This window comes from Rhipicephalus sanguineus, chromosome 11 (genome assembly GCF_013339695.2).
Source record: "Rhipicephalus sanguineus isolate Rsan-2018 chromosome 11, BIME_Rsan_1.4, whole genome shotgun sequence".
NCBI lineage: Eukaryota > Metazoa > Arthropoda > Arachnida > Ixodida > Ixodidae > Rhipicephalus > Rhipicephalus sanguineus.
In genome coordinates this window covers 2,584,257-2,598,168 of record NC_051186.1, presented here as the reverse complement: position 1 = coordinate 2,598,168, position 13,912 = coordinate 2,584,257, and the positions used below count along the sequence as shown (strand labels likewise).

At 46.1% G+C, this 13,912-nt stretch overlaps 1 protein-coding gene across 1 annotated transcript in view; it reads left to right on the top strand.

The window, feature by feature from the left end:
- The window catches only part of LOC119374211 (denticleless protein homolog), a 42,668-nt gene that overhangs the window by 15,586 nt on the left and 13,170 nt on the right, over nt 1-13,912 (top strand). Inside the window, exons 4-5 of the mRNA XM_049410899.1 lie at nt 3,013-3,102; nt 4,718-4,829. Of these exons, the coding sequence (XP_049266856.1) occupies nt 3,013-3,102; nt 4,718-4,829 (202 nt within the window). The remainder of the gene's footprint in view (nt 1-3,012; nt 3,103-4,717; nt 4,830-13,912) is intronic.

Genomic DNA, 13,912 nt, shown 5'->3' with positions numbered 1-13,912 from the left:
AAACGCGAAGTAAGCGTTGAGAGCACAGCAAGTTTACGAGCCGTCTCCTGATGCCTCGAGATAGCGAGCGCGCAAGCGACTGCGGCCTTCGAACGATGCGCCCCCCCCCCCCTCCGCTCCCCTGGCGTCCCGCCATGCTCCTTACGAAAGACGGGCGGGCCGTTTCCTCTCTGTTTGATGAGCAATCGACGGCAGGCCCGCACGCGGGAAGATGTTATCTCATGCGCTGTCCGTGCGACGGAGACTGACGGCCGGCTAGTTTAATCTCCGCTTCAGTCGCGTTCGTCGCCAGCGCTCGCGAGCTTTTACCCGCGGCTAGAATGTGCGTGGTGATGTTATTAATTTGGACTTTATACGGAAAATTACGGCAACGGCGACGGCAAAAGTCCGCCGAGAGTGTCCATATAATTGCTATCGCAATAAAAATTTTTAAAAAGTTGAGGAGCCATTTCACTCTTGAAATGGATGATAAGTGAAGCTGTTTCGCGCATGGCACACAGGTGACATGGTGGAGGACAGTTTGGTATGTAGGGCCAGGCTGTTAACGTTCAAGACGCAATATTAATGCGAAAGCCTTAGATGCTTTTTCAAACACGAAAATTGACCGTCGGCGGCGTCAGTCGATTGATGCTAAAAATAATGATCATGTGATGGCGTCATCATTGCGTTATAGATCGTCAAAACTTGTGACGTCATCATGGCGTAATATATCGTCATGTCACGTGATGACGCCATCACATGACATCGTCACTTTACACTGCTTCCGTGATCGGTGCGCTGATCATGGAGCTAGCGCAAAACCAGCTGAGGTGCAGAAAGCTTGCAGAGAGAGAGGGGGAGGATCAACCCATCGATCGAGAAGAAAAAGAACCTGGCTTTCGCCTTGGGGTTGTCTTAGGGGAATGCATCAGGGACAGTGTGGCTCTTTGGCATTGAGGCACTGCTGTACATCACGGCGTTTGTCTACCATGTCTGCTGATAACCACATAGATGTATTTAGAGTGTTATTTCGTAAAGTGCAATTATCTTGATCCGATATTTTGTTTATTTGCTAGTGTCGAAAATAATCGCCGAAGAGGTTAATCCAGAACACTCAACTGCATGAGCCCTTATTTTTTCATTAGGCAGTGAAATATGGAGTTCTCCTGAGCATAGGCGTGCGCAGGGTTCCCCATCAGGGGGGGGCGAAGGTTCATCGCAGCGCCCCCCCACCCTACTAAGTCAATGTATGGGGCAGATTTGGTGCCCCCCCCCCCTCTTAGGTGACTAGAAGGGTCAATGTACGGGGCATATTTTGCGCCCCCCCTCTTAGGTGATTAGGAGGAGGGGCGCCCCCCCTGCCCCCCCCTCCCCTGTGCGCACGCCTATGCTTCTGAGATGATTTTTTCCATGAGATTTGCAATGAATCGAAATATTTCTAGCCTTCATAAGAGCCCCATAATAATACTCAGGTGCTTGAATGTTAATGCAAAATTATCTGCTCCAAAGTGCTCCAAGATGAAAACTTTGCTGCTCCAAAGTGCTCCAAAACGGAAATTTTGCTGCTCCAAAGTGCTCCAAGATGAAAATTTTGCTGCTCCAAAGTGCTCCAAAACGGAAATTTTGCTGCTCCAAAAATTGCTCCAAATCAGAAGTCCTCGGTAGCATCACTGTAACGGTTAAAACGTAGTTGCGACGAAGTCTCATAGAGCCTAATGCATTCGCTGACCGCTCAAAATTTCACATGTTCTTGTATATCGACGTCTACGAGGCAGATTTGGAACTCCGGACTTGAAGAAAGCACACCCTTGTCCGCCACATCAGTTGGGCTTCCACAGAAGTTGAAAGAGGAGGAGAGGCTGAGTAAATGGCATCTTTGCCTATCACATGTGAAGTGTTGTCGGCAACACTTTGGTTGCACCAAATCATGTACATAAATACAATTTGGCCTCTATATTGCCTCATTCTTGATAAGACAACTATGAAACACCACCCCGCCAGCGCTTCATCAACCTAGCGAAAAGAAACACTTTCACGTTGCTATCTCATAAGAATATGCTTAGGAATCCTCTCCAACTTTTTTTTCTGCAGTTTTGCTTCGAAGTATTCAAAAAATATTTGAGAAATATTCAAAAAATATTTGATTCGATTCGCATTCACACTTCAATATTCGAATTCGCTTCGCACCCAAAATTGTCCTATTTGCACAGCTCTGGTTATTATGTCTCCGCCATACGCACGAAGACAATGCGTTATACTCATTGAGCGAGAAATGTGAAGAGAGAACTATGCCATATGTAAAAAAACATTTAGGGTCTTGTATACCTTCTGTCACAGTTGCACATATCTTCTGGGTGAATTTCCCAAAAAATGGGCACATTCTCTGGTTCATAAACATGGGACACTGGTGCTGCTTTCGCTCTCTTGTGGCGATTGGTCGAATGCTCAGAAAGTTTTCCATATTAACCTGTGCACTGCCACTGACGACCGAATTAATGAATGCATAGGCTTGCTGGGGACCAAAACTAGAAGCGTTTTACTCTGAAGCAACACTGAATGGTTTTTTTCCCCTAATGTTTTACTCTATTTTGTTGTACGTACACAGCGACCAAAATTGTCTTCTTGGCAAGCCAGCTCGTACTTAGTGGACCATGTTGTCTATGTGTTATATTGACAAATGCCCATATGACTATAGACAGCGATAAAAGGTCAACGAACGCCATACCTGGGGGATGGGGCAAGCAAAGATAACCGTATTTTCTCACATATAACGCGCTCCATAAAACGGGAAAATGTGCCTGTGAAGTGGGGGTGCGGGTTATATGCAGGGGTTATATGCCTTATTTTTTTTTCTTTTTGCAGAGTTATAGTTCGGGGTGTGGGTTATATGCAGGTACGGGTTATGTGCGAGAAAATACGGTATTAAACCTTTTTCTGTTTTTGTGTACGTGCTTGTGTGATTGCTCCTAACAATGGGGATTGCACTGTAGCTATTGTGGCATTCTTGTGGAGCCTTCTGCGTATTGCATGCAGGTTGACACACCTGGGTTGCCCCAACTGCGGCTTGCTGGCCACCGGGCTGAGGTGGCCGTACTTGCCTGGGACACCTTCCACCCTGCCAGGGTGAGTCTCTCCTTCTTCTTCTTTCTTTGTGACACCGGGCGTCATTACTGATGTAGGGCACCAAGTTGGGCCAGTTGGTGTAAGTTCGTCTTAAATTAAGTTAACTGCGCTAGAAACGTGGACAACAAATGATGAGATGACTAGGCTTGTGCGAATGTTCGAGCGGTTTGAATATTCGAACTATCTTCGGAACCAATTTAAATGATTCTAAATTTCGAAGTATTCGAAATGAGCGAATAGACGTACAGTTAAACCTGGATGTAACGAAATTAACATATTTAAAAAAAAATTGTTGCAAATAGGTTTTTGTTACATGCATTTTCAGCACGAAAATTTGGAATAGATACGCACAAATTAAACAAAAGGGGAACTGAAGGCAGAGCTCACCCTCTTCATTTGAACACCCCTTGTATAAAGAAAAATCAGCATTTGTCATGACCCAACTGACCTGCACAATGTTTTTTTTTCTGATATTTTTTTTAAGGCATGTGCATATGTCATTCTTTTTGGTTCAAAGGAAGTGGAAGCAACTTTGAATAGTAGCAGGATTTGACTTTCGGTAGAATGCAAGTGATAACCTGTAAAATATGTTAAGTTTTTATGTTTACTATACTTGGAGCATATAAGCCAGTGTGACGAGCTTTTAAACTTTAAAAATGATGAATTGATCTGAGAGTAATATGTTCATTTAACCTTGAAGTGGGGCCTCGCGGCAGTGCCGATTTTCCCTGGAAAGGTGTATTCACGATATAGCACCTCCTCCACTGCAGTGAAACCACCTTTACAGGGGGGTTACATGTGGATTAATGTACTTGTTCATTTCGAATACTTCGAAATTTCCAATAATTTAAATTCAGATACTGTAATATTCAGTTTGAATATTCGAAGTGCTCGAATATTCGCAGCAAGCCTATTGACTTTATAAGTTGTGCTCTTAAAATTTCAACAGGCTAGTCCTACTCGAAGCCACCCCTTGTGATGGCTTAATGGCTGTGGTGTTGCGCTGCTAAACAATAGGGTGTGGGTGCGATTCCCAGCCACAGTGGCCATTCTTCTTCATGGAGATAAAATGCGCCTATGTGCTTATCTTTGGGAGAAGATTAAATCATTTTATACTGTGCTCTTCATCGCCATATGCTGCTTCTGGCACATAAAACGCCCGGATCTTTTTTTTTTTCCTTTGATAAAGACCATAGTAAGCCAGGAAGCAAGCACAAGGGAAACATTTGTGAGAATGCTGCCTGTCCGTAACTTGCACTGCACTAGCAAACCTTTCTTTCAACAACAGAAAAAAAAAAGGCTTCAACTTATCGCATTATAACCCACACAAAAAATTAAAAATTCGATGTGCGAGTTACAATATGTAAATTTTGGCTTTAAAGCTGCTTCATGGCAGTGCCAATTTTATTACGAGGCTTTCGGTGTATTACTAGCATTGCAATCGCTCCACCTTTTCTGTATAACCACTGTTGTGGGCCTTGCTTTGTTTCTTTGTAAAAAGAAGGCAGGCATGCATACACGGACATGTGTACCTTCTTTTATCATAAATCCTTGCCAACTAGCTCAACTTTCTTTTGTTCTTAGCTTTGTTTCTGTATGTACATTGTGTTTACAGCTTGCCACCTGTGGTGACGACAACCGGGTACTTCTCTGGGATGCAGCAGGTGCGGAGGAGGAAGGCAGCAGCATGCAGGACTGCACCCGTGCCGAAGTGTTCGCGGCTCCAGGTACGTTGCTTTTGTCGCATTGCACGGCTGATGTGTGGCGAGACATACAACAAGATGTTGTTCAGTGGGCTGATGTACAGTGGCACTAAATATGAGTTGAAGCACAATGGCCATGGTTAAAGGGGCCCCAAGCCTCTACTGTTACACCGGCAAACGTGAAATTGGTTTTGGAAATACCAGTACACGAAACAGTGTTTACATCAGTAATTGTTTTTTATGTCAATGCCACCGGGCAGTGTTAGCGCTGCTTTGACCACGAGCAGCATGTTAAAATTCATATTGTGCATGGCTGTACGTTGAGCTTTTGTTGCTGCTACTGCAGTCATTCGAAACTGTCCTGTCGTCGACTGAGAGTGCCATTGAAGAAACCGCGGGTAAGCGTATTCACTTACGCCTAGTCCGACTCACACACTCCATGCTCATTTCACAGGTGTAATAAAGCGCCATCCATAAAGGGTGCTAGTGGATGTACCGTATTCACTCGAATCTAGGCCGCCCTAGATTGCAGGCTGAACCCTGAAATTCGCAAGGCCAAAAAAAAAATACTTACCTCGAATGCAGGCACTACTACACTGCTTGATCGCTTCCAGAAGACTGGCCAACTCCGCGCTCGCGCCTCTGCCACCTCCGCGTCACGCGACAGGAGCAGAGGGTGTCAAAGTGTGTGGCGTTCGCCGGCGCCATAATCACGTGACCCGATCCGCCTTTGCCGGCGTGAAATCACACCGGCTCGACGGCCCTCGCTTCATGAATGTGGGACTGCGAGATTTCGGAACAGTGGACAGTATGAAGCAGAAGACGCGGTCGACCTGAGTACAGTAGAACCTCGTTGATATGTTTCCGAACAAAAATGCAGAAAATAAACGTACGATCCGAATTTAGTAAAAATTGAGGCTGACAAGCCCATATTGAGGTGCAAGGGCAAAAAACATTTATTTCTCAAAAAACATGGAGGGACTCTTCGATTTTCAAACACATGGCATCTCGCTGGCAGCCAGAGGTCAGCCAGCTAGTTCCAGTCCTGACTGAAAATAATGTCGTGGTCACGTGTGTTGAAATCCCGAGATTACCCGAATATTGCAAAATCGAACTCTGGGACAACCAGCGTAAACGTAAAGAAATGCTACCGCTGCGTCAGCAGACGAAACTTTGTGCCACGTGAGCGTCGGTTCTTTCTGCATTTCCGTTTGGAAATACGTAGCTAGGTTTGCTGAAGAGCGGAAGTGATATTCTCGAGCATACGCATTTTGTATACGAACACGTACGTTCGCAAGATCACGCGCGACACTCGCCCCGTCTGTGAAGAAAAACTGCCGCCCCCGCTGAAGGCTTAACAAACTCAGCTCTTCGCAGTGCACGTAACAACCGCAGTACAACATGTTTTGTGAAATCTCGCGAAAGTGATAAGCGTCCCCGAAAGCGACAGCTGCTCGCGGCTATCGCATACTACGTCGCACACTCGCACTGATCAGTTTGCATTCTGTATTAACTTGAGACATGCGCTGGTATGTTCACCGCCACTCGTAATCGCACCACCTCGCACAGCGGAACAGGCTTTAAAAGATGACGCCCTTAGTAATGGCAACCGAAGGTGAAGTCCCCAAGCGCCCGCATTGCGATCCGTCAAGTCCTCACAAAGATGGCGGCGAGCGCGCATCGTCTCGTTTTGGCGTCTGATAACCAGAAACCTCCCCGATATCTTCCAAAACTAATTTTTTCTGGCAGCTTCTAAGGACTCGCTCGTAGGCAGAATTGTCCAGCCAGAGAAAAACGAACGCCGACTGGAAATGCGCCAGCCGGAGCAACCCAAAAACGAATGTGTTCCGGGATAAAAGTGTGGGGGAAATTATCGGCCATATTCACTGGGCACAATGGCGGCGTTGCTATGGGCATAGTTTCCTAAAATTAAGTATTGTAGGAAACTCTATGGCTATGGGTACATGTCGCTCCGTGTTGTGCAGTGGCGGCGGCATGTGCGTTTCCGTAGGTCTCGTACCGAACTGTGGCGGATTGGAGGAGCGACAGCCTCCATTCTTTGGGCCGCATTGTTAGTTCCCCCGGCTGTTGTTGTAGCCATGGAATCTGAACAAAAGTGTGTGGAACGAGTGTGCATCTATGTACCGTGCTACGGATGAAGGATTTGCAATGCTCAGCAAAATCGTGCCAAGTGCTACAGAAAATACCCTTTTTTTTAAAAGCCGTTTGAAAATTTTGACGGCCAGCGTCGCCGCCTGCCTTCGAGTCGGTGTGTGGTTGGCAGAGAGCAGCGATCGAGCAATTCGGAGAAGACACGGAGGGGACGATCGAGCAATTCGGAGAAGACACGGAGGGGACGATCGAGCAATTCGGAGAAGACACGGAGGGGACGATCGAGCAATTCGGTAGAGACGCGGAGGGGACAATTGAGCAAAACAGAGAGAGCGTGGAGGGGCAAAGGCACTGCGGAGAAGCTGCCGTCGCCGCGCGGCGGCTGTCTGCCACTTCGCACTTCACAAGCACACGAGAAGGCCCTTTTTGCATGCCTGAATGAGAGTTTCTGAGTACAAAACGTATCATACACCCGCAGTTTTCCGTGGTGCTGAACGTTGCTGCCGAATAATCGTATTTTCCGGGAACGTATTAACCGGAACGTATTACACACAGCTGTATTGGGTTATTTTTAATTTTGGCGATTTCGAGTGTAGGAGCCAGGAAATCGTACTAAGCGGGAACGTATCAACGACGTTCTACTGTAGCCATGGGGACCACCATTCTGCCACTGAGCCTAAGCGACCTCGTCACCATGCAGCTACCGTAGGATGTCGCGAAAATGAGCCTTGGACGCGCATGCAGAGCCGTCTGCATACGGTAGCCAGAGATGGCGCATGGTGAGCCGCCATGCCGCTAGCGTGGCCGGGCCTTTAGGTAGGTGACGGCTGCGGTCAAATCATAGTACTCGAATCTAAGCCAACCCCACGCCCCCCCCCCCCCCCTTTCGCACATAGCTTTTCGAAAAAAACATCGGCTGAGATTCGAGTAACTACGGTATGTACAAAGAAGAGAGACTGCAGGATGATGCGAGTTCAGTCTGTCTCAGCGCTAACGAAATCCCGAGAAGGGGAAATTCTCGCCACAATGAAATATTTTCTGATCCCCAGCGAACTACATATCTAACGCGTTCCATATCTCAACAACGAAGCTGCAAGTCTGCGCTAACCCTCTTGTGGATTAATGGGATGTATGCATTGCACTCCTTCTTCCACTGAAAAAACTTTCTCCGCCTTTACCACTTACAAGTGGCACGATACCAGACACAGTGGTCTAGTGGTTATGATGCTAGTGGTGTCACTTGCGCATGGTGGCGGTACCTAATAAGTGATTTGAGAACATGTTTTGGGCTAATTAAACACTGGAGTCTGGCGCCGTGGTCGCATCGCGAACGAAGTCGCAGGTTGGTGGAAATTGCGACTTTTACACTGCTCTCATGCAAAATAAGCACACGAGTTTACGTATTCAACAAGAAAATGAAAGTGTATTGACGTAATAGACATTTGTTTGTTGTTTTCTTGATACTTTCGATAATTCGTGTAATTCGGACATTTTTTTCTGTCCCGTGAAATCAATTAACGAGCTTTTAGTGTATACAGTCAGTTTTATTGTTGTTGCTTTCGCTCATCTATTTTCTGCGCAGTTGGCCATCACGACCTCTCTGTCGTCTGCGCCTGAGTTTGGCTTCTGCACTGGGATGGCAACCCTGAGCTTCTCGATTTCATCTGGCTGCCGTGGTGGCGGGTGCATGCCGCTTTTTGTCAGTGCCTGATTACCTGCAGCTGCCTTGTTATCTTTTTCTTCTGCATGACCTTTGAAGCTTGACCTCACGAGCGCTTGAATGTCCCCGCACGCTCTCAACACGCTCATTGTCAAAGCCAGCTTCTGCCCTGCTTTTCCTGCATGATTGCACCACAGCATCCAGCAGTGCATTCGTGCATGTCACATCTGCACTGCATAAGAGGCCAAGAAGGGACGAAAGAGGTCATCGGTACGCATCACTGGGCGGACTTCTTTCCAGCTAGACACTTGCATACTTACCTTGTGCACTAGATTCCACTGTGGTAGTACTTTGCAAAGTGGCACTAAATCTACTGCATATTACGAGGTTAAACAGAGTTTGAGACTGTTCTGGCTCCTACGCGATCGCCCTTACTATAACATTCTATACTGATAAATATTCGTGCGCCCCTACCAAGAGGCTGTGGCCAAAGTTGCATGTCTAAATTCTGTAACTCAGATAAAATTTCTTGTGCCTCCTCCTTAGCAAGATTGATTGAACATTGTTGCAGTTCAGTCTTAATAGAAATTTTGAGCGATATCAAAAAGCTGAGAAAATTTTGATCCGCTGGATGTGGTGCTGTATCTCCTGAATTGGGAACACTGCTGAGAGGTAGTGTATGGGGGATCAGAACGTGGTGTAAAATTGGGGATCAGAATGTGGTGTAGAAAGAGATATTTACATTGGGGAGTTTTCTACGAAGGTTGAGGGCGGAGCCTAGTGATGTCAGCTTGCAGGTAGAATTTCCCATAGAAAACGGGTGAGGCAAACGGACAGGGAGCCCAGTTTTACCATACTACTCTGGTGGCTTGTACCACCACACGTTTCACGAGTTGCTGACAACAAAAGTACCAGTGCTCTTCGTGCGGGCCTGGCAGGAAGGACCAAGTGTGTAATTACGCTTTTGAGACGTGCACTACTGCCTTACCAGAACGTGCGTCGAGGCCTCATTCACACCTTTTAAATAAAAAATTCACAATCCTGTGCCCTTTTGTTGGGTATTGGAATAGCGGCTCTTCCATCAACAATTGACACTCTCAAGGGTGCGCTTGCTTTGGTATTTGATGTCCATTATTTTTGCCCACCATTCGGCATTTGATTTTAGATGAACTTTCGCTGTTCACACACCTTAAGTGTCATCAAAGAGAAAAAAATGTCTCTCATATCATTAAATTACCTTTTCACAAGATCGGAAACACCACTCTTGCCATTAGAAGATGCTTGGCAAGCCAAGAAACATGCAAAAATAAAACACAGGTGGTGCCACAGCCTCGAAGTTCCCACACCAACTCGCCACAATGTTTAAGATTTTGACAGTTTGTGCTAGGGCGGACCTAATTTTTCATTGGTGAAATTAAATTCAGGTTTGTTCAAAGGGACGATGCAGACATAACACGGCAAGCTCTGGAAAGCAATAACGAGCCAGTGTGGTGAAAATACGAAAAAGGCTTTAAATGTGTGACATCATAAGTATGATTGAAGGAAAGAAGATTACTGTTAAGGGCTCGTTTTCTTTGTTAGACACAATATTAATGAGAAGTAACAGACATTAACGCCATGTAAAGTATAGGGGGTGTTATCTGTAGTATTTAGAATATAAATGTGAAGTAAGTAAAGTGGATGAAAAGATAACTTGCCGCCGGCAGGGACCGAACCTGCGACCTTCGAATAACGCGTCCGATGCTCTACCACTGAGCTATGGCGGCGAGTGTGGAACACTCTTTTTCTGCCTTTCTGGCGTCTCGTAGGACGTGACGCCAGAAAGGCAGAAAATCTACCAGATGTGGTAGATTCACATCATACTTATGATGTGAATAACATCATAAGTATGATGTTATTCACATGTGAAGTTGTGGCGCAAAACTCAAATGAAATCTTGACCTTCGTTTCCTTTTGTAATAATGAATCGATGATGTCCAATGAAGTTCTCAAAGGATGATTTATCACAAATTATCAGTCTAAACTGATTTGATGGTTCACTTTGTCCAAATAGCTATCTCTGCACAGGCTATAAACCTGTCCTGTCTGTACAGTAAAACCTTGGTGATGCGAATCTCGCGGCATCACCAAAATATTCGTATCATGCAAAATTCTTATCACCAGAAAGCATGCAAAATTAGTATGTCACAAAAGAGAGCCGTCGTACGTTTTCATTTATTGTTTCTCAGGTCCGCAGCAAGGCCATGAACAGCTCTGAATGATTGCCAGTAAAGTTTTTAGATGTCGACGATCATACTTGTACTCATAAATATACGGCACATTTGTAATTAATGAACCGAATTTGTTGTGACCCGTGACAGCTAGTAGCCCCTTCCTAATCTTTGTATACTTTTCCGCATGACACCAAATTACTGTGGCGAAAGTGACTTAACCAGTGCTTTGCATGTGATAGATTAAGGCCAGAAAATTTAGAACAGCTGTCCTTTGTTGTTATTTTCTTACCGCGGTGGTGTCGGGGATGTTTTTCGAGAGATTTACACAAGAGAACGTGAGGTGATCAGATGTTAGGGACTGAAGAAACTGAGGGTTGGGTGCAAGAAATTGAAGACAGGTAGTTAATTTAATCATCTGGAATTTTAGTAATAAACAGAGATGGCCGAATAGTATACTTGAGGTTCGAAGTGAACGCGAAGCGAATAGTGATTTGGTCGAATAATTTCGAATCGAATAGTTTGAATAGCATGTACCACATATTATTTTGAAAAATGAGCATTTTTGTCATGACCCTCGCACAATATTTTTAAGGATTGGAACTAGGTATGAGTGAATGTCACTTTTTTGGTTTGAAATGAAGTGGAAGAAACCTTGAATAGTATCAAAATTTGAATAGCAGTAGGGTGCAAGTTATAAAAGGTACAATACTTTAGAAGGCAAAAATTACTATACTTAGCGCATATAAGCCCATATAACACGCTTTTAAACTTAAAAAAATATGTGCATTTAACCTTGAAGTGTGGCTTCGCGGCACTGTGGATTTCCCCTGGATGGATGGTTTCACGGCACAGCAAGCAGACGCTGCAGTGAAACCACCTTTGCAGGGGTTTATGTGCGGTCAAATATATATGTATATTCATTCATTTCGAATAATCTAAATTTGTATCGAAGCGAATTCGAATACTTTAATATCCGTTCGAATATTCGAAACGCCTGAATGTTCGCCCATCCCTAATAAACATGCATTCATGTGTGCATATATCAGTTTCATTAAACATGGTACAACTGCTACAGGCATGAATATATGCGTTCGAATATTGGGACTGGTAACTGCTGCAACAGGCTCATTTGTTGCTCCAAAGCGGGGTTTTATCTGCTCCAGAAGCTGCACCAGAACAGCTTCGATCAATCACATCACTGCGTTGGAGAAAAAAAATACTTAGAGGACACTTGAGCTTTGCTTTCAAGAGCAGAACGCGATAGCATAATTGGACCGTGTTCGTATCTCCTTCCCACTCAATAGCCTGGCTTCGCTCCTCGGTGGAGACCTAAACATTGCTGCAGGGAAAGCCAAAATGTGTACGCTCCGGGTCCAATATCCATGCATGAAGTGTGACGAAACACGGCCACACGGCGGGCGATGATGTTTAGAAGCACGCCCTTAGACCCTTTGAGCCATCTTGCGGGTGACAGTTAAGCCGCTGAAGAACCTTCGAGATGTGCATACCACCAACGCTAAATGGTGTATATTGCCACGTGCGTGCTATGAGAAAGACGAAGACGACAGCGAAAAGGCTCATACGCGTTATACAGGAGCCAGAAAGAAGAAAGAAGAGGAACTCGCTTGCGCGCAGTATTAAAAAGACCGACCTGCTGTTCTCTCGATCTTGGCGTTACGACCTCTCTCTTGACGTCGCGACACTGGTGGAGGTGCTGGAGCCTGCAACCTGATGCAGGAAAGCCTTATTCGGACACATACCCCCAGTCCGGAGACTCAGCCTCTCGTCACGACTCCAGTCCACCGATTCAGCCGGCGCCTCCTAGACCTAAGTCCGGAGTTCTCGACTGTTCCTCCTCTTCCCAGCATGGCCACTCCTACAACATCAGCGGATCTCCTTCCTTCCCAGGTGACTCTTGAGCATCCTCACATGCCTGAAATCTTCCGTGGGGAAGCGTATGAGGATGTTGAGGACTGGCTCGAACAGTTCGAGCGGGTCGCTGTGGTGAATCGCTGGAACGAACAACAGAAGCTTGGCCGTGCCTATTTCGCGATGGAAAATAGCGCTCGCACATGGTACATGGTCAGCTAATGACTCCAACGGGTAAGTGCACCACTCGGCTTGTAATCGGCGATTCCAGCATCGTCGCCACTTTTGTCCTTCTACCTGAATGTTGTAAAGAGCTCATTTTGGGTATGGATTTTCTGCGCAAGTACGACGCTGTCATCAACATTCCGGACCGTATGGTGACGTTTTCCGCACATTCGTCTGTTGACACCACCACGACCACCGCTGACGACCGACACGAGCGTTTGCGAGTAGCCGACGATGTGACGCTTCCGCCGAGATCCTGCTGCCTTGTGTCAGTATCATGTGAGCGGCCGTGTCATAAGGATGTGATAGCGGAGCAAATAGCTACACTATTGCTTACGCAAGGTGTTTCCGTCGCGAGAGGCATTCTGGCACTAGCTGGTGGGCAGGCAGAAGTACTCCTCACCAACTTCAGCAACGAGCGCCGTCACATTCAGAAGGGTACCGCGATTGCCTACTACGACGACATCGACCAAACGAGGGATTGTTTCGCTTTGCAACCTTACGACGCGACCACGCCTGCCTCGACTAGTTTGTCTGTCGACGTCAGTTCTACTCTGTCACCCTCTGATAGGCAGCGCCTAATGGAACTAATACACCAGTTCGAAGATTGTTTTTCGTGTACATCAAAGGTCAGGCAAACACCATTGACCAAGCACCGAATCGTTGTTGAAGATAACACGAGACCGATCCGACAAAATCCCTACCGTGTGGCTCCGAAAGAACGCGAGGAGATTCAAAAGCAAGTGCAGAAGATGCTCCAGGATGACGTCATACAGCCTTCAAAAAGTCCTTGGGCATCTCCCGTGGTATTGGTTAAAAAGAAAGACGGCAGCTTGCGCTTCTGTATAGATTACCGCAAGTTAAACCAAGTAACGAAGAAAGACGTCTACCCGCTGCCACGCATAGACGATTCTCTGGATAGACTGTGGCATGCACGCTATTTCTCATCAATGGACCTACGAAGCGGCTATTGGCAGATAGAAGTCGACGAGCGCGATCGTGAGAAAACTGCATTCGTGACGCCCGAT